At 40.1% G+C, this 20976-nt stretch overlaps 1 protein-coding gene across 1 annotated transcript in view; it reads right to left on the reverse strand.

The window, feature by feature from the left end:
- GFRA1 (GDNF family receptor alpha 1) overlaps window positions 1-20976 on the reverse strand; it is a 178906-nt gene that overhangs the window by 48052 nt on the left and 109878 nt on the right. Inside the window, exon 4 of the mRNA XM_035137505.2 lies at window positions 17116-17455. Coding sequence (XP_034993396.1) covers window positions 17116-17455 — 340 coding nt within the window. The remainder of the gene's footprint in view (window positions 1-17115; window positions 17456-20976) is intronic.

The raw sequence follows: 20976 nt of genomic DNA on the forward strand, positions 1-20976 counted from the left end.
AAATATGAGGAAGCACAGAACCAAGGAACAGAACCTTTCAAGAAAAGCCCTACTAGATCAGACCAAAGGACTATCCAGTGTCAAAACAAGAGGCACCCTTTAGTTAAACAGCCTTCTCCAACTTGCTGTCCCTCAGATGTTTTGGACTTCAACTCCCATCAGCCATCCTGGCTGGGTCTCATAGGAGCTGCGTTCCAAAACAATGAGACAACACCAAGTTGGCGAAGGCCAATCTACTTTTAACGGACAGTACGAAGAGAGGTTCCCCCCTGCTTTAATATGCTTACTAGAAACAACCATATCAACCACATGGTTATATGCTCGAAGGAAAAAGAGGTGCTCAAATGACAAGTGAGCATAAATTGTATAAAGGGCCACCTTTCAGCTGAAGGAAGCAATGTGTTCCGATCTAATGTGATATATATATATATATATATATATATATATATATATATATATATATTCCAGAGCTTGCGTGCATCTCAGATGCAATATATAGTTGATTGTGTTTTATCTTGTTTATCTTGTTATGTAATCCACTGTGAATTGAAAGGCATGATAGAAATGCTAAGTAAATAACTGTACCCTCCCATTTCTCTGCTGCTCTGTTGATACTGCCCTCGGATAAAAAGTGTTGTGTGTTGTGTAGAAGTTAAAACAGCCAAAGAATATTTTCTCTTCACCACTTTCTGCATATAACATGGTTATTTGCCTGACATATTTAGACAAAAGAATCTGCCAAAGATGTAATCCAATGATGGTTGAGCATTAAAATCCTTAGTACTACAAGATCAGGTCTGCAATGGGATCTGCAACAAGATCAAAGGGGAAATTGTCAGCCTCGGAAGCAAGTCGAAATGAAAATTATTTATAGTCAATGGTAGAAAAATATTCTTATAATATTGGCCTTTATGTGAAACAAACAAATTTGAAAAATATGGTGCAAATCATGAACTCAGGGTAATTTAATAAAGTGCGAGAATGACAATTTTCTGTCACTGTGACAAAAAACAGGACTTTATTTATCGCCTTAAAAAAATTGACCTCAGACTATATTTTCCAAAAGGTGGTGTGAGAAAACACCTGGAAGGCATTCCACAGGAAATAATCCTATATTAAACATGTTTTGTGAGGTTTTGCTTCCTTTCATTGACTTTAAACATTTATAATGTGATTCTGCCTTCCCAAATGAAAACAATGGGCTAAGAAGCCTCTGTTCTTATTGGTGTCTTATTTTTAATCTTGTAATGTGCTCTACTCTGAAAGCACATCTATAGAGTAGCCAGATATTTATCAAAATATCTCTCTCTTTCTCAGCTTTCTATGTTATTATTTATTATTAAATTATCCCACCCTTTCTCCTAAACAGCAAACAACAGGTGATAAAATATCCTAAAAACAATTCCAATACAGATGCAGACTGGAAAAGATGTTAATTTAAAAGACTTTTTGAAAAATGGAAGTTTTCAGTGGGGGGTGGGGTGGGGAGAGAGACGCATAGCCAAAATACCCTAATTTGAGAGAAAGATTCTATTAATGTTCAACTGAAGGAAATAGGTGACAGCACTGAAGTTGTGGTTCCTACATTGTATGGAAAGGAACAGACCTCCTGATATAGTATCTGCAGGAGGCCCTCACCTGCAGAGTGTAGTGATTGATTGGGTATTTAAGAGATAGTCTTTGGGGTATCTATCTGAATAAAAATACACTGCTAGGGTTCTGAATATTTACTGTAGGTTACAAGGAATTTTTCTCAACTTCTCTTAAAGATAGGAAGCTGTCTTGTACTGTGCCAGGCTAGCTTTCCCTCAATAAGTACTTCTTTTTGTCTCTCCTGAATCACCCAATGCTCAGTTTCACTGGACAAGCCAGGGTTCTATTAGAGGGAGAAAAACTTCCCTCTTTCCTCTTTCTCCACACAACACATAATTTTAAATGTCTCTATCATGTCCCTGCCCCCAATCTCCCTTTTTTTCCCCAAACCAAAAAAACTCTAGGCTGTTCTCTGGAGACCTCTGCTCAAACTAAGCTTTGGTTTTACCTGGCCTCATTAAGTTCTCCTACATTCTAATTCCATGTAATGGTTGTGGCTTTAACATTCTAGCCTATCTCCACAATAATAACAGCACTACAACAGTGTGCTCAGGGGACCAACCACAGAATATCTTAGGATTCTTATTTGGGCCCATCCCCTTCCTGTTCAGCCAGTGGCGTCAGACATCACAGCATCCACTGCCATTTGTATCCTAAGCTTCCTTGGAAAATAAGAGTGCTCGTGCTGCTCCTGTCCCAAGGTGAACTTGAATCTGAATCCAGAGCTTGAAAAGCTTTCCTGTGCAAATTCCTGTTTGCACTTTACAGCAGCAGTGCATCAACGGGAAGAGTTGGGGCACCTGCATATCCAAGCTGGATGTAGGTGCTTTTATATCTGAAACTTGATGTTAGCCTTTTGCCATACTGTATACAGGGTTTCCAGAACACACAGTCGGAACCCTATGAATCTATTTATGAATCTCAGCTCATTCACTGGTAAATCCAGCCTTAGCTTTAGTCTGTGTATGAAATCCTAGCTCCATTAAAATAAATGAAAAAATTCTATTTTACTTTAGTCATCAGGATAAGATTTCAGCTTAGAGCTTGAAGGCGGCTTTTACTGCATTAATGCATAACATCATCAGTGTCACCAGACCCTTGAAATATTTTAGGAAGACTTTTAAGGGGGAGTGTTGATGTATAGCTATGGGAGGCTTGACAAATTCTCATAATATGGAAGACCATCTGTTTTCTAGTCTATTATATATATACTTTTGAGTTGTCTGCATTTTCAAATGGCCAACTCTGAAAAAATCTGTGCCAGTTTCAGACTTTTTAGGGCAACTTGGCAATACAGTGAATGGGCCTGGCAACCACAGAACTGTAGCTGTCATAGCCATAGTGTTTCTAGTCATCTGTACTTTGAAATGGAGGCTGACATTTCATTATGAGTGATTAAAAATGGTAGGATGATGAATGGGATAGGTTGAATCCTAGACAGCTCTTGAACATGAAGAAACATTGAATAATGTCTGGCTGATATCACTGAGTAGAGGTGCAATTCTTGTGATTTATAAGAATGTGTGAATCTGAAGGGTTTACAGTCTGCACTTGAATAAATATAGCCTACACAGATATATTTGAACATAAGATCATCTCTTAATGGTCAGAGCCAGCCAATTTAGGAAATCTAGACTAAATATGCACCATGAAACTTTTTTATGTCACTCACTTCCAAGTCTTGGGAACTCAAAGCTTAGCTTTGCAATGCATATTACTGACCTTATGTTTCAAATCTGGGAGAGTGAACTTGCCTTTTTTAGTTGGCACAAAAATATGGTAGCATTTAAAACTGAATGCAAAATGAATATTAAGATATTTAACATTCCTGTTTATGCAAGCACATAAACTGCTGAGAAGCATAACATCATACTCTATTTTTAGTTTCACTTAGATTTTCACTGAGCTGTTATGATATATAAAGTGCCAAAAGAAATATCCTCATTCTATGTTCTAATGCACACTGATATACATAACCTTTAGAAAACCCAGCACAGTGTAATGGTGGAATCAGCTGACATTTTTTCCTTAATACTGCCTGCAGATGGGCAATACAATACACAAGAAGCAAAATCTATCCTGATGTCAATTTATGGAAGTTCGCAAAGTCAGTGTGAGTTCCACCAGAGGCTCATTTGATAGCTCACTTGTATCCCTATTAACTTACAGAAATGGAGAACAAGGTCTTCCTAGAGTTGTGTAAATCTTCTGCAATTAACTCCTTGAAAATTTTAACCCTACTGTACAGTGGCATTGAACGTTTGAAACACTTAAGTCAATCAAATGGGGTACGCAATTCTTCATAATGGGAGAAATTTCCTAATGGCTAGTTCACATGTTATGTGAATGGGGCACTCTCCAGATGTTGTTGCATTTCAACTCACATGAGTCTCAGCCTCTATGGCCAGCAGTCAAGAATGACTGAAGTTCAATACCATCTGGAGGCCCAGAGGTTCCTCATCTCTGTTAGTTTATGCTCAGTAGCTGACTTGCTCCTGATCTCCTTACATGGTGCCAGATTATTGTTCATCACCATGCCCCATTCAAATAATTTATCAGCTTACTCTTTCACAACCACCTATACTTGAAGCAGCAAGCAGCAGTAGCAATAGTACTATCAGTTGTAGCAGTAGATATTCTAATAAAACGAATGTTAGGTCAGGCAAAACAGAGTGATCAACATATGACTTACCCAACATTTAAGGCAGCATCCAATATTTATTATTTTAGTTGAGAAGCTGCCAATTAAAAATACCAAGAAACCAATGAATCTTAACTGCCGTCTTAAAAAACAACAGTAGTCCACCATGCACTTGGGCACACAGAAAAACTTGAAGAAGCAAAGTCTGAATAGCTAAGAAATTAAAGCTAAACTGTCTTGGGATGAATTATAGGTTTGAGTCACCTTATCTAATGACAAGGAGGAACTGCTGAGATTGGGCCTGATGTGTTTTGCAATATGTAATTAACCGTTTTGTAAATGTTGAAAAGCAACACAAATCAAAGAATTAAAGATCCACAGATCTTGTGTGCAACATGTCTACCAGGCAGTTTTGTATCTAATTTCATGCAAATTGCTCACAGATTATGCATAGAAAGGGCATGGAAATGAGCACTAGCCTTCCAAGTCAATAACTATTTTCCAGGTCACCTCCTGTGGTAGACAACAACATGTTTGCCTGAATACGGATTTATGCAGTTGCTTTCTGAAGATGATTCAGAGTTGCTATCCTACGGTATCCAACTACAACGAAGACAGGGTTAGATAATCACTATTCAATCACTGTTTTTTAAAAAGTCATTTGGCATTAAGAGGCAGTTGTCTGCGATAGTGGAAGAGATCATACGTAGTTCTTGGAAGAGATCATACGTAGTTCTGTGGAAGAGTAAGTTTGTCTGCAGAGAGTTCCAGGTTCAATTAATGGTATCTCTTGTTTAAGAAAGGAGATAATGCGCAAAACCTCTACCTAAGATGCTAGAGCAGGGATAGCAAAATGTTTTGGGGTCATGGGCACATTTGCAAACTGGAGAAATTGTTGTGGGCACTGCAACCATGTCACAGTGCAACCTATTCAATTGGCTGCAGGTGATGCTTCTTTCAATAGTAATTTCAGTGTTGGAAGTGGGCAGGGATGAGTTCATCCAGTTTTATCCTCCTTTCCATGGGTATGGAAATCCCAGTAAGATCAAGCCAGACACCTTTGCTCTCGATATCATAGGCTGCTCTTGAGTTACTATCTCAGAAAACTCTAGGTCACTTTGTCCTGGCAGTAAATTCTGATAATGATCAAAGTACTATTCATATGGACACTTACTCTACAATGGAAGAGAAGCGTCTAATTAACCAGGGTCTCTTTATCTTGCTTTCAGCTTGCTTCTGTGGCCTTGGTTTAATCACTTGATCATGTAAACAAATTAGAGTCTGAAATTAGCTAAACTGTTGATCTCAAGATAAAACCCCTGATGGTGACCGCTGGCATGAAGGATATTGCTCTCTAGATCCTCACAATTCTCAGAAAAGGGGAAACGGCAGTGAGCCTATAATGCCACTAAACAAATGCTTTTGTACAAATGTTTCTCCTGCAAAATATTTCAGTAGCCATTTGACTTAACCAAAGCAGGGCTCAAAATTGCTATTGCCCACATAGTGGTTTCAACAGGGCTTAATGGGCCTCACTCACCTGCACCATAAACTTAAAATACCTTTATACCACTTTAAACAGTCCTGGCTTCCCCCAAATAATTCTGGGAAGTGTAATTTGTTAAAGTTGTCATTAGGAGACCCACATTCCTCCCACAGAGCTAAAAATTGCAGAGTGATTTGAATATCAATTCATTTTCCTAGGGCACTCTGCAAATTGTAGCTCTGTGAAGAGAACAGGGATCTCCTAACAACTCTCAGCACCCTTAGCAAACTACACTTATACAGATTTTTTTTTTGGGGGGGGAGCCATGAATGTTTCAACTGGTATCATAGTATTTTAAATTTATAGTGCAGATGGTGTCAAAGATGACTTGACTGGTCCAGGATAGCAAATCAAGGAGTTATATAATAAAAGCCAGAACTTAACTTAACAAGGCCAAATGTTAATGTGAACACTGCATTTTTAGTCATTTGCTTACAAAGCAGCATTCATTCATTTTGGACCATTTTTGTTTTGAGAAGCATCTATATTTCTGAGCAAAATACTGCTGTGCAATTTTCAGAACTGCTTCACAAAAGACCTATTGTCTGATTCCTAAAGCTTGAAGCTGAGCTGTGTGAGGAACTATTAAAAGGAAAAGAGCAATGTGCAACTATTGGTGATTACATTTTTTGGCCCCCTTGCTTGCCATTTCCCTTTCTTTTGAAAAGCCTCCATCACCCCCATCTTGCCAGGCTTTTCATCTTCATGACCTTCCCCAGAAGAACGTTAGCAAAGTTAAGCAACTGCACAAACTGTGAAGGAGGAAGTGTGAAATGTTGTTTTCCATTTAAACTCCAAAGCATTCCTCTTTTCCCTCTTAGACCCAGCTCTCATATGAATCCTTGCTGCTTGGGTCATTATAAACAAAAAGTAAGGAACTTCTGGAAACTTGGTTCATTTTAAAGGGTGGGCACTGGGAATGAAAGCAGCAAGCTTTTTCTTAGAACCAAATTTTCATGAAAGCTGTGGAGTCTGTTAATAAATGGTCATCCTTTAAAAACACTGCAAAGTGAAGATAACTGTGCATGATTACAATAATTGTTAGTTTGGATTGGCCAGACTTTAAAATACCTACCCGCACTGCAGAGGAGGGAGAACAAGATGGTCAAGGATCTGGAAACCAAGCCTTATGAGGAACAGTTAGTTAAGGGAGTTGGCTGAGGAGCGCTTGAAGGAGCTGGATATGTTTAGCCTGGATAAGAGGAGACTGAGAAGAGATACGGTATGATAGCCATCTTCAAAGGGGCTGACAAGGGCTGTCGCATGGAGCAAGCTTGTTTTCTTCTGCTCTGCAGGGTAGGACTTGAACCAATGGCTTCAAGTTACAAGAAAGATGATTCTGGCTAAACATCAGGAAGAACTTTCTGATAGTAAGAGCTGTTTGAAAGTAGTATGGAATCTACTTCCTTGAAGATTTTTAAGCAGAGGTTGGATGGTTTAGCTGAGATTCCTACATCACAGGGGCTTGGACTAGATGACCTTCAGGGTTCCTTCCAACTCTACAATTCTATGATTCTAGGGTCCCAGAATCTTAGCTTTCTTTTTTTAAAAAAGGAATTCAATCAAATATTTCTGAATGAAGTTAGAACACAAAACACAGGCAGCTCTAATGCTTTGGCAGTCAACAGGCAGCGCCATGGCTAAGGACACTTGATCACTGTTGCTAAGCAATCAAAAGAAGAACACTCCCCAAGTGTTCTGCCATTACAGGATGAAACACAACTCTCCCATGTGACTACTACCAGTCTATTTGTCATCACTGGCCTGTTGTTTATTAATGTGCAGTAACTGTCTTTACCCTGGACTTTGACATCCTACTCCTGTGACTGTGGTTTTAACTGTTTTTAACACCAAATTTTGAATTTTTGCAACTCCCCAAGACCTGCTGGTGAAGGCTGGGCAATAAAAGTAGTAGTAGGAGTTTTGTGTGTGTGTGTGTGTGTGTGTGTGTATACATACACCAAAGCAAATACAACCATAAGACAATTATTTGCCTTAAAGCTACAACATATTAAAATTCATATAGGCTGTATTTTAAACACAAGAACATTTTTCAGTCAAGGTTGCCAAAATGTTTTCTGTATGTATTTTGCTGGGAGTTGTGAGACTGCACATATTTGTTGCTTGTTATATATTTTTCTTTCTTTCTTTCCTCCCAGGAGCTCAAGACTGTGTACACTGTCTTTCCCTTCCACCTTTTTTTCACAACTGCCCTGTGAGGTAGGCTAGGCTCAGAGCTGGTAGTTCAGGCACTAAAGTTGTGAAATTGCACATACTGTACTTAAAGTATTTATTGTCTGCTTGTTATTTATCAAGGTTGGCAAACTTTTTGTTTGTTCATTTTCATATTTTGCTATAATATCAGGTCACTAAAATGTTGCAGCTAAAATAAGGAGGCTGCTTTTCTGGAAATATAGCTACAAGGTTTAAATGAATAACCCAATGACTGCTGGCTGTGGAAACTGTGTTAACTTTATCCCCTAAATTAGAACTGTACCCACGAGATACCGTACTTATGTGCAAATCTTACTGAATGCTTGTGAGAGCAGCCTTGATTGACTACTCACATGAGCAACCTTGTGGCTTCAGTCAAATCACTTTCTTTTGGCACCTCCTAAAACTTGTCATTGTCCATATAACCAATGGTCACTAAAAACCTCCTCTAGGGCTATTTCCTCTTGCAAGCCTAACTTCTTAGTTCTACTGTTTGTTCAGCAGTTGAATAAAATAAGCAGTCACTAAATGTCTGCCCCTATACCCTATGCATTAAAAACCAGTGTACATAACAAATCACTAAGATCAAATACAGGTAACATAAAAGAGAATGTTCTACAGGAAAACCTCTTGGCCAAGCCTTGCATTCTTTGCACACTGTAAATGCTCCAATAACTTGAAAATGTGAGGAAGTGAAATATAGGTAATGAAAGAGTTTCACACATGAAAGCTCACACTTTCAATAAGGAACCTGCAGTACACATTTGTAGATTTATTCATAAATTGTGGCATAAAATGTAATAGGCTCTGTACTGAATAAATAATGTATGTTTTTAAAATGTTTCAAAATATACATGAACATTATAGTTGGCGTAAGTCATATCATGCTTCAATAATCTCTTCTTTGATATATACTATTAATCATTTATATAGCAGTTATAATGTTCAAAGTGCTTTAAAGTCTTTATACTGCTTGTCCTTACATGTTATGTGGTAGTCACTATAATTCCCATTTTGGTTATAAGGAACGGAGCTTAAAATCAGATCAATGAGAGACTTTTTGAGCTTGGATGTGAACCCAACTTCAAACCAGCATTCGATCTACCAGTCAGACTGACTCAATATGTGATTCCTATGCGATTCCCAATAGGTTCCTTTGCTTGTAGAAGCACAGTGCAGGTTATGCTTTTATGCATAGAAAGAACAGAAATGTTTTCAGCATGCACTGAAGCTTCACTAATATTGGTGTATTGCTTTATTTCAGCTAAGGGTGTGTGCCCCAGAGAAGGCCCTTTCCCTAGATATATCCATATGGCTGGATGAAGGCTATGGAGCAACCAGGAGGAACTTTCTTGACGATCTTGGTGACCAGGCAGGGAGAAGGTAGCCTGGTTCAAAGTTGTTTAGAGACTTATATTAAACCCTTCAACTTGGCCTGGTTATCATATCAGCAGTTAGTGCAATGCCTTTAATGATAGTGTTATATAGGTCTATCTCAAAAACCTGGCTGCTATATTCCATACTAATTGCTGCTTCCAGAACACTATTAAGGGTAGCCCCACAAATGTGTGGTGACCACTGCAAATACACCAGAACTTTAAACGTTACTGGCTGTGAAAGGAATCTCAGTCATGGGGGAGGGGTTGTTTTTTGTTTTGTCTTCCTTCAACTATGGGACAACACTGTGCGGTTTGCTAGATAATGCCTCTGCCTTGTAAGCATATGAAGCACGGTGTGCAAACAAACTTATACATTTGCATAATGGATAGGAATCTCTTTGTGTACAGAGTTCTCTACAGCACTGCATGGAAGCTCTGGGAACAGATCACATCCATAGGGCTCCTGACTGGGACACATAATACGCTTTGCATAGCTAGCCAATCCTATAGTTACAGAGGATGCTACGTGATATATTTTGCAGACCGCTGTCTACTGGAAATGCTTGTGCATTTTCAAAACATGAGGGAACTGGTATTAAAATCAATGTTTACTATTTCATATCGCATACATATGGGAGCAAACTGTCTCCTGTTCACTTCGGATATAGCTCTCCTTTGTGCTTTTCAGAGAAGATTTTCACATGCAGATTGTGCACCTGTTTGCTCTTTGTGTCTAAAGGAGACCCACGCCAATGAATAGACAAAGAGAATTTGCATAAGATCCTTGAAATAGCTCCACAAAACACAGTGCATATATATATATATATTAAAATGCTATTTAAATTCTGTGCTCTGAAAGTTGCTTCGTTGTATTAAATTTTGGTGGGTATTCAGTAGGGGTGTGTGGAACTGGCATATGTGACATAAAACGTCCTTAATGGTGCTACCTGCAGAGACTCCTATTTAAGAACTATGTTTTATTTATTTAAGTACAAAAACACATCTGGATTCTGAAGCAAGCCAAGAAAGAAATATCTTTTTTTGGCTACTTCTACCCTGACAGCAGCCAAGCTGTTTCCTTTGACCATTATCTATACAGCAGCTGCAAAGGACAAGATGTGAATATGCTTTAATTACATTTTTATTTTAAAAGATATTGAGTTGTTCTGCTCTGCTGTATTCCCTATTCTCCCCAAATCTTTATTACATTGTATGAATGGATTAATACTGAACCCCCTAGCCTTGCCTGGGTTCTTTAAAAACAATTAGGTATACATTCCATTTGTAATTTTATTTAACCACATCAATAATTTAGGAGGGTGTATAAGGTGAGACTAATATATAGAGACCAAGCAAGCAAGTAGCAAAACTTTTTTCCCACTGAATCCAAACTCAAGCCTCAAGACACCAAGGGCTGCAACTGGAAGATAAGTTTGGCACATTTATTTCCATCTTCATCAAAATATAAAGATACACGATAAAACCAATTCATGCTAGGCTTGCTGGCTGGAATTCTGTGCAATAAGCCATTCCTAGAAACCCTAAGGCTAGGTTTAAGGGTACTTTGCTAGAGTGCCACAGATATGTGAGAACAAAGGAGACCCAGCCAGTGCAGATTAAGCAACAGCAAGGGGGGGGGGCAAGAAGACCATTCCTCCTGCCTCCCAATACAGTAAACTTAAAAACAAACTACACTTGATCTCATAACTTTTTTAAAGAATGAATGCAGCTTTTGGATTAAAGACAAAGTGGTAAGGAGGCTAGGAAACAACCAGGGCCAATGTGGTTATTCAGTGTTTGGCAATATGCAATTTGAATTATTATTGCTATTGTTATTAAGCACTTATAAAGTACCTAACGTTTCCTAAGCACTGCATAGAGATTAGAATATAAGACTGTTCCTGTCCGAAGACTCACAACCTACAGGATATATATGAAAGGAAACAGGAATGTGGAAGGAAGAGAAATGTATCACTATTTGCCTGTTCTAGGCAGGTGTGTTTGTTTGTGTATTATCAGTGTAATGAATTCCTGGCTCTTAGGGAGCATGTATTTCCCCTTGAGTCCAAGGTAGATAACCTGAAAAGCTAAGAGAGGTATGTACACAAAACGTTCAGGAACATGGTAGAGGAGTTTGACTCCTATGCTGTCAGCTCTCCATGCTGTCCTGGAGAAGGAAGATTTTTGTTTGTTGATGAAGAACCAATGGTTTATTAGAAGAAACCCATATACTCTTGCATCCAAGATATGTTTGAAAGGGTTTTAGTTTTTTGTTTGCCCTTTCAAACATATCTTGGATGCAAAAATTCGAACAAAATTGGGAAAAATTTGGTAACTATATGAAACAACAATGCCCCACAATAAAATCTTGGATTCATTTCTAATGATCGGCACTGAAAATAAGAAATTGAAAATAAAAATATGGAATAAGAAAATTATAAACATAGAAAATGCAGAACGTTGAAAGAAGCAGTAGGGAAAAATAAGTGATGACCGAAGTGCAGATAAGTGGAAGTATCACAATGGAGAGATGTATTAGCTATTTGATTCGACTTGAATCACAAGGATAAGAAATTTTTAGTTTTAAAACTATTATTGTGTTATAATGTTATAAGTTTGTTATAATTTGTTATGTTTTGTACATGTTAGATGGTGTTATAATTTGTTTATGTTAGATAATTGTGTGATATGTGTATGATGGTGGTTGATCCACCCTAGATGTATTTTGTTTTTTAACCTTAATAAAGTTTATTTAAAATTTAAAAAATGAAAAAAATGAAAGGGTTTTAGTAGTGAGAGAGTTGGTCATTATGCTTATTGAGAGATGGGCTTGGGCCAGACATCGTGAGTGTGGTTAAGAGACTGCAGACATTGTACACCAAGTAAAATAGGAGCAGAGAACCTTTTTGGCCCAGCCGGCCAGATCATTATCTTTCCCCAGCTCAACAGGCCAACTTTGACAGGTGGGTGGGACAACCCACCTGTCAATCACCTGGCATCATTATGACAGTCAGATGCTTGACAGGTGCACTGTGCTGTCTACATGTCAGAGTCTCTTGCACAGCACTTTCAATCCAACAACTGGTGATGGGTGGTGAGTTCAAGCCTGCTTTCTGTAGAGATGAACTGCAAGATTGGGCTCCCCATAGGGAACTCGGGATTGCTGCTGATTCAGCTGCATCTCTCTTCTTTTCGATAATAAAAGTACACTTACGAATGAAAGTGAGATGCCCTGCACAGCCAGTTGTGATTCCATAGTACTTGTAGAAGTGAAAGTACTTCCACTGGGTGGTATTTACCGGTAACTAGGTGTTACTCAGCATAAGCCTACTGAATTCAATGGACCGAACTTACTCATGTTCATTAATTTAAATGAGTCTACTCTTGGTAATACCACCCTTTATAACCACTCTTTGTAAAATACATTAGGAATGTCTATCTATACACAAACACACCTAAGGAAGGAGTGTCAGTCGACAGCTAAAGAAGAGAAAGATAGTAGACAGTCTGCATGTCAGCATTTGCAAGTCCATTTTGTCTTAATGGACACTGAGAGTACATGGGAAGCCTCAGTAAGTACTCTAAGACCTTAGAAATGGACTTCTATATATCCCAGGTGCAAACTGCTCTGTTTATTGTTTTAATATGTGTGATGTAAATGGATAATGATCTTCCCAAAAGACCAGGGATCATGGTAGCTACCAAACATGTTTTTAAGTGTTGTTCAGTTGATTTATTCCTTCCAATTTGAAAACAAAATTAAACAAAACTCTCACTGTTCAAAAAAAGCGTCTAGAGGGCACTGCATATAATTGTGCTTGTTTAGCCTGCAACTGCTAAACAAACAGTATGACAATATTGGGACATGGGGACATGGAAAGGTTCACTGCAGAGAGTGGGAAACATCAGCAAATTTATCTGATGAAGCCTGATATGGCTATGAGAACCACAATGAAAAGGGATAACGAAGAATGTTCAGAGGACCAATGACTTCTTTCATCAAAACTCATTCTTACTGATGAGGGTTGGACACCAGCCTTTTGTTCATGGCCACTCTGATCTTCTTGTAACATTTAGGCAAACTTACTATGCATTTCTCTGTCCTCATTCCACATTATTAGTGGTTCATTAAAAGAAGGTTGTAAGGGAGAGTTATGAGCAGTTTTTACCAACCTGGTGCCCTCCAGAGACTATGAGTCTCATCATCAGCTGCACTGGCTGGGGGTGATGGGAGGGAGGTGCAGTTCAAAATGTCTGGAAGGCACCAGGCTGGCGAAGGCTGGCCAAGAGGATCAGGTCTCTTCAGGAGTTTTGGAGGTTATTGCAAATCACAATACCAGAAGTTCAGAGAGAATATGTATACCCTTTCTCCCAAATCATTGTTTACTCCTGGGAGGGGAAGTAAAGTGAACGTGCCTAAAATATAAGAGAGAATGTCATTTGCAACAGCAGCTCCATGTTGGGTACAACATCTAGTTTCACCCTCAGGCATGCTGCCTTCTTTGGCGTAAATAAATCAAAGGCACTTCCATGCAAGTTGCATTGATATGAAGAGCATCCATGCAGGAGCTACACTTGCTGGATTATGTACCTTAATTTGATTTTCAATCCACTATTAGTCTGGATCCCACAAGCCATTCACAGGATTTGACCCTGTTGGGTCCTAACAGTTGGGTCCCAACTTCTCTGAAAGAGCACTAGTGACACTTCCCCACAAATTAGGCTAAGATCGAGCCCGGTGCCTATGCCTCCAGTGCTGCGGATCTTCTCCCTTTCCATGATATGCAACTAGGATTTTCCAGCTGTCCAAAAGAAACTTCCCCTGACAGGGCCAGAAAAAACAATAGAGAATACAGTTATGCACTTTTGACTCCCAGGTGCTCCTGTGGCACATTTACCCATGTGCTGTAAGTTGCAAGTATTTCTAGGCTGTTGCAGAAAACAGGAAAGAAAGATGAGAAATGGTTATGTTGGGGCAGTGGGAGCATGTGTTAAGCCCCTAAAGGTGGGCTGTGCATCCTTTTGTCTCTCAGAGGTCCCTGTACTGGTAGGAGCCACATACTAGCAGTGGGCAGATCAGAGCCAGAAATGGGTAGGGCTAGAGTCAAAAGTGGGTTTAGCCACCTTTCCTCTATCTGATCATATCAGCACCATTCATATTATACCACTTTAACAGTCATGGCTCCCCCCCCCAAAGGAATTCCGGGAACTATAGTTAAGGGTGCTGAGGGCCGTTAGGAAACCCTTCTTCACCTCACAGAGCTACAATTCCCAGAATTCCCTGGGGAAAGAGATTGATTATTAAACCACTCCGGAAACTGTAGCTCTGTGAGAACTCTCGGCACTCTTAACAAACCACTTTTCAGGATTTTTTGGTTGAAACCATAAATGTCAGTGGTATAATAGTGTTTTAAAGGTATGGTGTGGATGTAGCTTCTTTCCCTGATATCTTCTCTCTGGTGCCCCCTGCTTGATTTTCTCCCTCCTTTCCATGAAATGATATTAAGGGTAACTTTAAATTATCCCAAGGGCCTCACCTCTGTTTTAAAGAGATAGGCAGAATGTCAAGATTAGCACTAGGGATGAAGAACACTGGAAATGGAAGACAGGCTCTCTCAGTTCAGAAAACCCCAAGCCATTATGATTGAATCTACCTGCCCATTCTTAAATTAGCCTCATAGAAAAATGTGGCACTATTGGACAATACTAAAATTCCGTTGGTGGTATTAAACCTGAGATGGCTCATTCACACATGCAAGTCATCACTTAGCACTACAGCAATCAAGTGGGTGACTTGCAAGTGCGAACTAGCTCTCAGACAATTACCCCAAATAGACAGGCTCTCGGAGGCAAAACCCACTGAACAGCATTTTTGAATGGAAAAAGAACTGCATTCGGTAATCTGTGAAGAAATCCATTTTCATACTCCTGTCGCTTTCAAAAATAGTAATAACATTTTTCTGACCAGGAAGCTGGGTTGTGCAATGATGGAGAACGAAAGGCGTAAAGTCAGGAAAGATGAGTGAAAAGTGAGAAAATGAAATAGCATTAAGCAACTTGGACGCTGAAATGAATGAAGACAGCGCAAGAAGTAATGATGGCACTTAAAGGAAATATTCATGCTGCACATTCAAACATGAGGACAATTTTCGTTAACCATTCCCTTTCCAATTTTCCAAAAGCATGGAACAATGCAACAGATATCTGAGTGAAAATGCTACCATTCAGATAGGAAAAAGGAGCATAAGAGAAGGAACAGGAGGCCTATAAGTTGAAGCTGTATTTTATTCCAGGACTGTGCAATTTAGCAGAAATATACATAGGGAAGTGCAGGTCTTTCATGTGATCTACATATTAAAGGAATGCTATCTATTGCTAAGGATGGATTGTGGAAAAAATTGTTGGGAAGGTCACAGGAGGCAATTCACAAAACATTGCACTTCAAGTATAAACTAGCCTGTTCTGCGGGCAGATTCAGCTAACGAGTCCTGCCAGCAGAGCTAGTACTGGTAATAAATGCATGAGACAGATGAGGGCTCTACTGCAACTTGAGTATAGATACTTTAACATAGGGGTGGAGAGGTGTTGCATAGCACAAAGACTACAGAAAGAAAAGGCTGGTAGTAATAGAAATAGGAATCTTGGAGCTTAGGGGTTTCTCATGAGCTCATCTACTGTAACAACATGATTTCCTAGACCAGAGGTTTTCAACTTTTTTGAGTCCACGGCTCCCTTAACCAACTACATTCTTTCTCTGGCACCCCTGTGGGGCTCAGGAGCCCAGTTATGTTTCTCTTTGCCTGCAGAGATGGAACACTCTTACCCTTTTTTGAACATCCTCCCTTGTGGAGTGTTCCCTCAGACTCCTCCTCCAGGCAGCTGCTGCTGCTGTCCCTGGTCTCTGAGCTGACCCCCCCCCCCTAAAGAGAGGTGTCTCCCAGAGGCACCATTCACCTATGGAGCTTATAGCCAGCGCTGCTGCAATAAACAGCTGCGCAAGCCTTTGGGAGGCAGACACACAAGAGGATATCAGAGGAGGGAGGGAAGAGTGACAGAGGCCAGTGTTGCCCACGACACCCCTGACCATCATTCAAGGCACCTCAGGGTGCCACAACACACTGGTTGAAAACCACTGTTCTAGACAGATTTAAACTCCCATTTGCCCCAGCCTGCATGGCCTCCCATCACGGATGCTGGGAGGTTTAGTTCAGCAACACAGATTTCTCACTCCTGTCGTAAAATAGCCCAAACTGATGCTTAGTAAGTCATTTCCATAATGTCATTGAAAGGAATCTCTTTCCCCTTTCAACCTGCTAAATACCCTTCCTCCTTGGCCCTGTTATCAGGGCTAGGAGCAAGTCAGAGTCCAAACTGAGGGGTTAATCCACAAGAAACTGCAAATTGTTCCAGAAACTATTCACAATTCTACCAAATTATTCTTTCACCCTTTCAAATATGTTTTAATTGTTCACTCATGATTATTTGCCAAGAAAATATTACCTGCAGAACTCTGCCTGGAAAAAGTTTGTACATTTCCTAGGTTTCTCCAAGGGAAACCAGGTATTTTTAAAAAATGTGTAGACTTAACGGGATGTTATTATTCTGTTAAAGATGTCAGGTTTTCCTTCCTGATTGTCCTGTTCCCTGACGAAAATACTACTTGCCAGCCTTCGCAATTTCAGCATCACCAAAGGTTCCTTCTGCTGCCTCATTAATCACTCCCCTGCCATGTGCTATCTTACCTGCAGATGTAATTCGTCTTGCAAGTATCTTGTAAATTCAGGCAGTTCGGTTTCTCCCTGTCCTCATATGAACACGCAGGGACAATAGTCTGCCGTCTCCTCTCTGTACATGCAACGTCTCGGCAGGAGCAGAAGAGCATCCCATAACTGTGCTTCGGGGGAACTTTGTCGAAAAATTGCCTCAGGGCCTTATGACACTTCCGCTTATTGCAGATTTCATTAGACACACTGCTGGTACAGGGGGTTATGTAAGCTGATCGGTATTTCTTGCAGGTATCGTTGAGGTTACAAGCTTTTGCTGCATCCAAACAGTTGTTCCCCTTTGATATGGCAGGCTCCACTATACATATATAAAAAGAAGGGAGGGAGAAGAGAAACAGGATTATAGAGTTGCTTCAACATTTGTATTATTGAGATATCAAGGACATTTGTCAGCTCAAGAAACTTCTGGCACCAGAGCTGATCATAAACAAATAAAATAAAGGGCAGGCGGTAGGATTTCAGAGTTACATGCAAGTTCATAGCTGTTATTCTCAAGCCACCAAGGTGAGTTAACAGATGGAGATGAGGGTAGGTTATATATCAGCAGTGTGCAGCCCCAAGCTCACATGCAGCTGCCCAATGTGCTTCAAGGAAAACTAGGATCTACATAAATTCCTACTTAGGTGTATCCCCTTGAATGATGCTTCCAGCTCCACCCCACCCCCCAAAAAAGGGAGTGGGATGATTTTGTGAACATGGACCATGTGGGTAAGTTATTCATATATGCCCTGGTTCACATTTGAGGTTCAAGATGCATGATCACCTCCACCACTAAGTCATGTGCTGCTACTGCTAGTCGCTGGCAGTGTGACCATGGGACTTTGAGGATGGCAGTCCCAATGCCATAGTAAAAACCTGTAACTGGCAAAATATAGCTACAACATTCTACAGAATTTCAACATTACTGCAGTTATAATTATATATTAAACCTCAAGTTTATTTTGTCTACAACACAGCATGCAGAAATGCATACTAAATCCAAGTATAATTTCCATGTAATTTGCAGGGCATATAATTATGCAATATAGGCATAGTAGACACTAATTACTATGTGATTACAGAGTAATTACATGCCTATTTATTTCTGGAAGGCAAATGCTATGCAGGATGCCTTAAACCAGGCTGCCTTCAATAAGCAGTTACCAAGAATCCACTGGATAATGGGTTCTGAGTTGTCACATATCAAAACAGATATTACATTCTTATACTACCATCAGCTTAGGGCCCACCATAGTAGACTGCAGAAAAGAATGAAACTGAGAGGTGAGGTGACACCTAGACTGGGTCTCAGTTACTCATCACCTTGCTAGTCTTCCTCAGCGGCACGGAGACCTAAGCGTCTCCAAGGGATTAGAGGAGACAAAGACATACATACACATTGTTGTTACCCATCACACCAGTCTCTCATGTCCCACAAAGACAGCCTGGCTAGTATAACCCAGAGTCAAGTTTTATGTTGCCCTTTCTTTTTAATATGTATTTATTCAAAGCTGCAAAGTTCAAAAATATCAACGAACAAAATGAATTTTGAAAAACATGAGTTGCACCCAAGGATTACATTTCCTCCTCCCCAATATGCAGTCAAAACAGTTCTGGGCTTCCCCCAACCCTCCAGAGCAGATTTAAGGGGAGACATGGAGCACACAAGCAGAGGAATAGGAAGTTCCATGAAGCACATCCGTGTGTGAATGGGATACTGGATACAACCCACAATATATAAATATCTCCTTATCCTACCCACAAACCACAGACTAGAAAAGCATTACTGCACGTATTGAGATCCCTTTAGAGTGCCTATGTTTTGCGACTTGCAAATTTATGATTAGCAGCAACTGGAATTATACAAAACATGAAAGTATTTAACGTTCAGAACAGTCACACCCCTTAATTTTCAGAGCAGTTTGCAGATGCAAGACCCATTAACTTCAACTTGGAACATGCCTGCAGAATACTTTGAGGACTTTCTTGACGGTTATTAGGTGATTTATATCCTATTTTCTTCATAAATGAGATGAATTTTTCACAGAAGCAGATGTTCAGACTCAATGTTTATGAAAATCTATGCATCTTCCCCAGTTACACCTGTTATTCTGACTTCAGATACAACCTTATGAGGATTCACAGAGAGGGCTGTTAATTTGTTAAAGAGTTAGCACATTTATGATCAGCACAAAACTATTTCCTTCAAATCTGGCTGATCTTAATATTGGTAGGACAAGAACATCTTATATCTAATTAAGTGGGTACAATCCAGGCAAAACCAAGCACTTTGAAATCTCATCAATTTCTAAGGGAATGTGAAGAAATTTATTTCACCTTCTTCCCCTATAAATCAATGGGACTTCAAAGTACTTTGCCCTTGTTGGATTGTGGTTTGTGTAATTTTGGGTCATAAATGTTAAGTCTGCAATCCTAAACACACTTACTAGGGAATGGGATCATCCCACTGAACACAGTGGGAGTTGTTTCCCAGAAATATGTATAGGCCTGTGTTATAAATCATGGTGATATGTTTAACACAGAATTAAGATGGAGTACAAAGCCTAAATAGGGACGTGGGTGGCGCTGTGGGTTAAACCACAGAACCTAGGGCTTGCCGATCAGAAGGTCGGCAGTTTGAATCCCGTTGCTCGGTCCCAGCTCCTGCCAACCTAGCAGTTCGAAAGCACGTCAAAGTGCAAGTAGATAAATAGGTACCGCTCCGGCGGGAAGGTAAACGGCATTTCCGTGTGCTGCTCTGGTTCGCCAGAAGCAGCTTTGTCATGCTGGCCACATGACCTGGAAGCTGTACGCTGGCTCCCTCGGCCAATAAAGCGAGATGAGCGCCGCAACCCCAGAGTTGGTCATGACTGGACCTAATGGTCAGGGCCACCTTTACCTTTACAAACCCTAAATTTGGATATCCAACTATTTATATGCTTAGATTTCTTTTATAGCTAGGCTTAGGATTTCTTGCATTCATAATGCTGCTGCTATTTGGCTATTTGTGTAAAAGAACAAATGCACATAGGGGCAAACCATGTAAATGACGTAATGTTCTAGTTTGACTCTGACGCCCTAGAGATCACTGTTTGTTGTTGTAGATCAGCCTTCCCCAAAGGCTACAACTCCAACTCCCGTCATACGCAACCACTGGCCATGCTGGCTGAGGTTGATGGGAGCTGCAGTCGAAACTTGTGGAGGGTACCTTGTTGGGGAAGGCCCTTCTAGATCATATGGAAGTATCCTAAGAATACTGGTATCCCATGAAGTGAAGCAGCCTTTCAGATTCTCCAAAATAAACCATTATGAATATTTCAGAGATTGCAACTATGGCTTGTATCTCCCCCACGTTCCATATTCTACATCCTGATCGCACAGAAGGAAAGGTGAACACACAAATCTACCTTTCCAGCCCCACTGAGAGGAGTTATCTCCAGTGTCCAAGCTAGTACAAAGGAGCTGATGAGTTGTTGTTTTCCCTGCTATGTAGCCACAGGGTGTGATGCTTCTGATTGTGGAAATGTACTAGAGAATTCCCTTTCCATTTCTCAGAAAGGAAGTGTAAGAAACTCACTGGAGAGGCAGTGTTGCAAAGCTGTAATTGCAAAACTGCTTAGCAAACCATACAAAACCATACAAAGACAATTGATACAGGCTTGGGCAGCTGTCGCTTATATATATACACTATATGATTTCAACACTAAACCAGAGGGAATTATGTATCAGAATAACTTTCTTTATGCAGTAAATACATCCGGCAGAGAGATCCACTCTCAATCCACACATGGAAGCTATGTGGAATCAGGCAGTGGTGAGAATTTATGGGTGATTTAGCAA

The sequence above is a fragment of the Zootoca vivipara genome, chromosome 5 (assembly GCF_963506605.1).
Source record: "Zootoca vivipara chromosome 5, rZooViv1.1, whole genome shotgun sequence".
Lineage (NCBI taxonomy): Eukaryota > Metazoa > Chordata > Lepidosauria > Squamata > Lacertidae > Zootoca > Zootoca vivipara.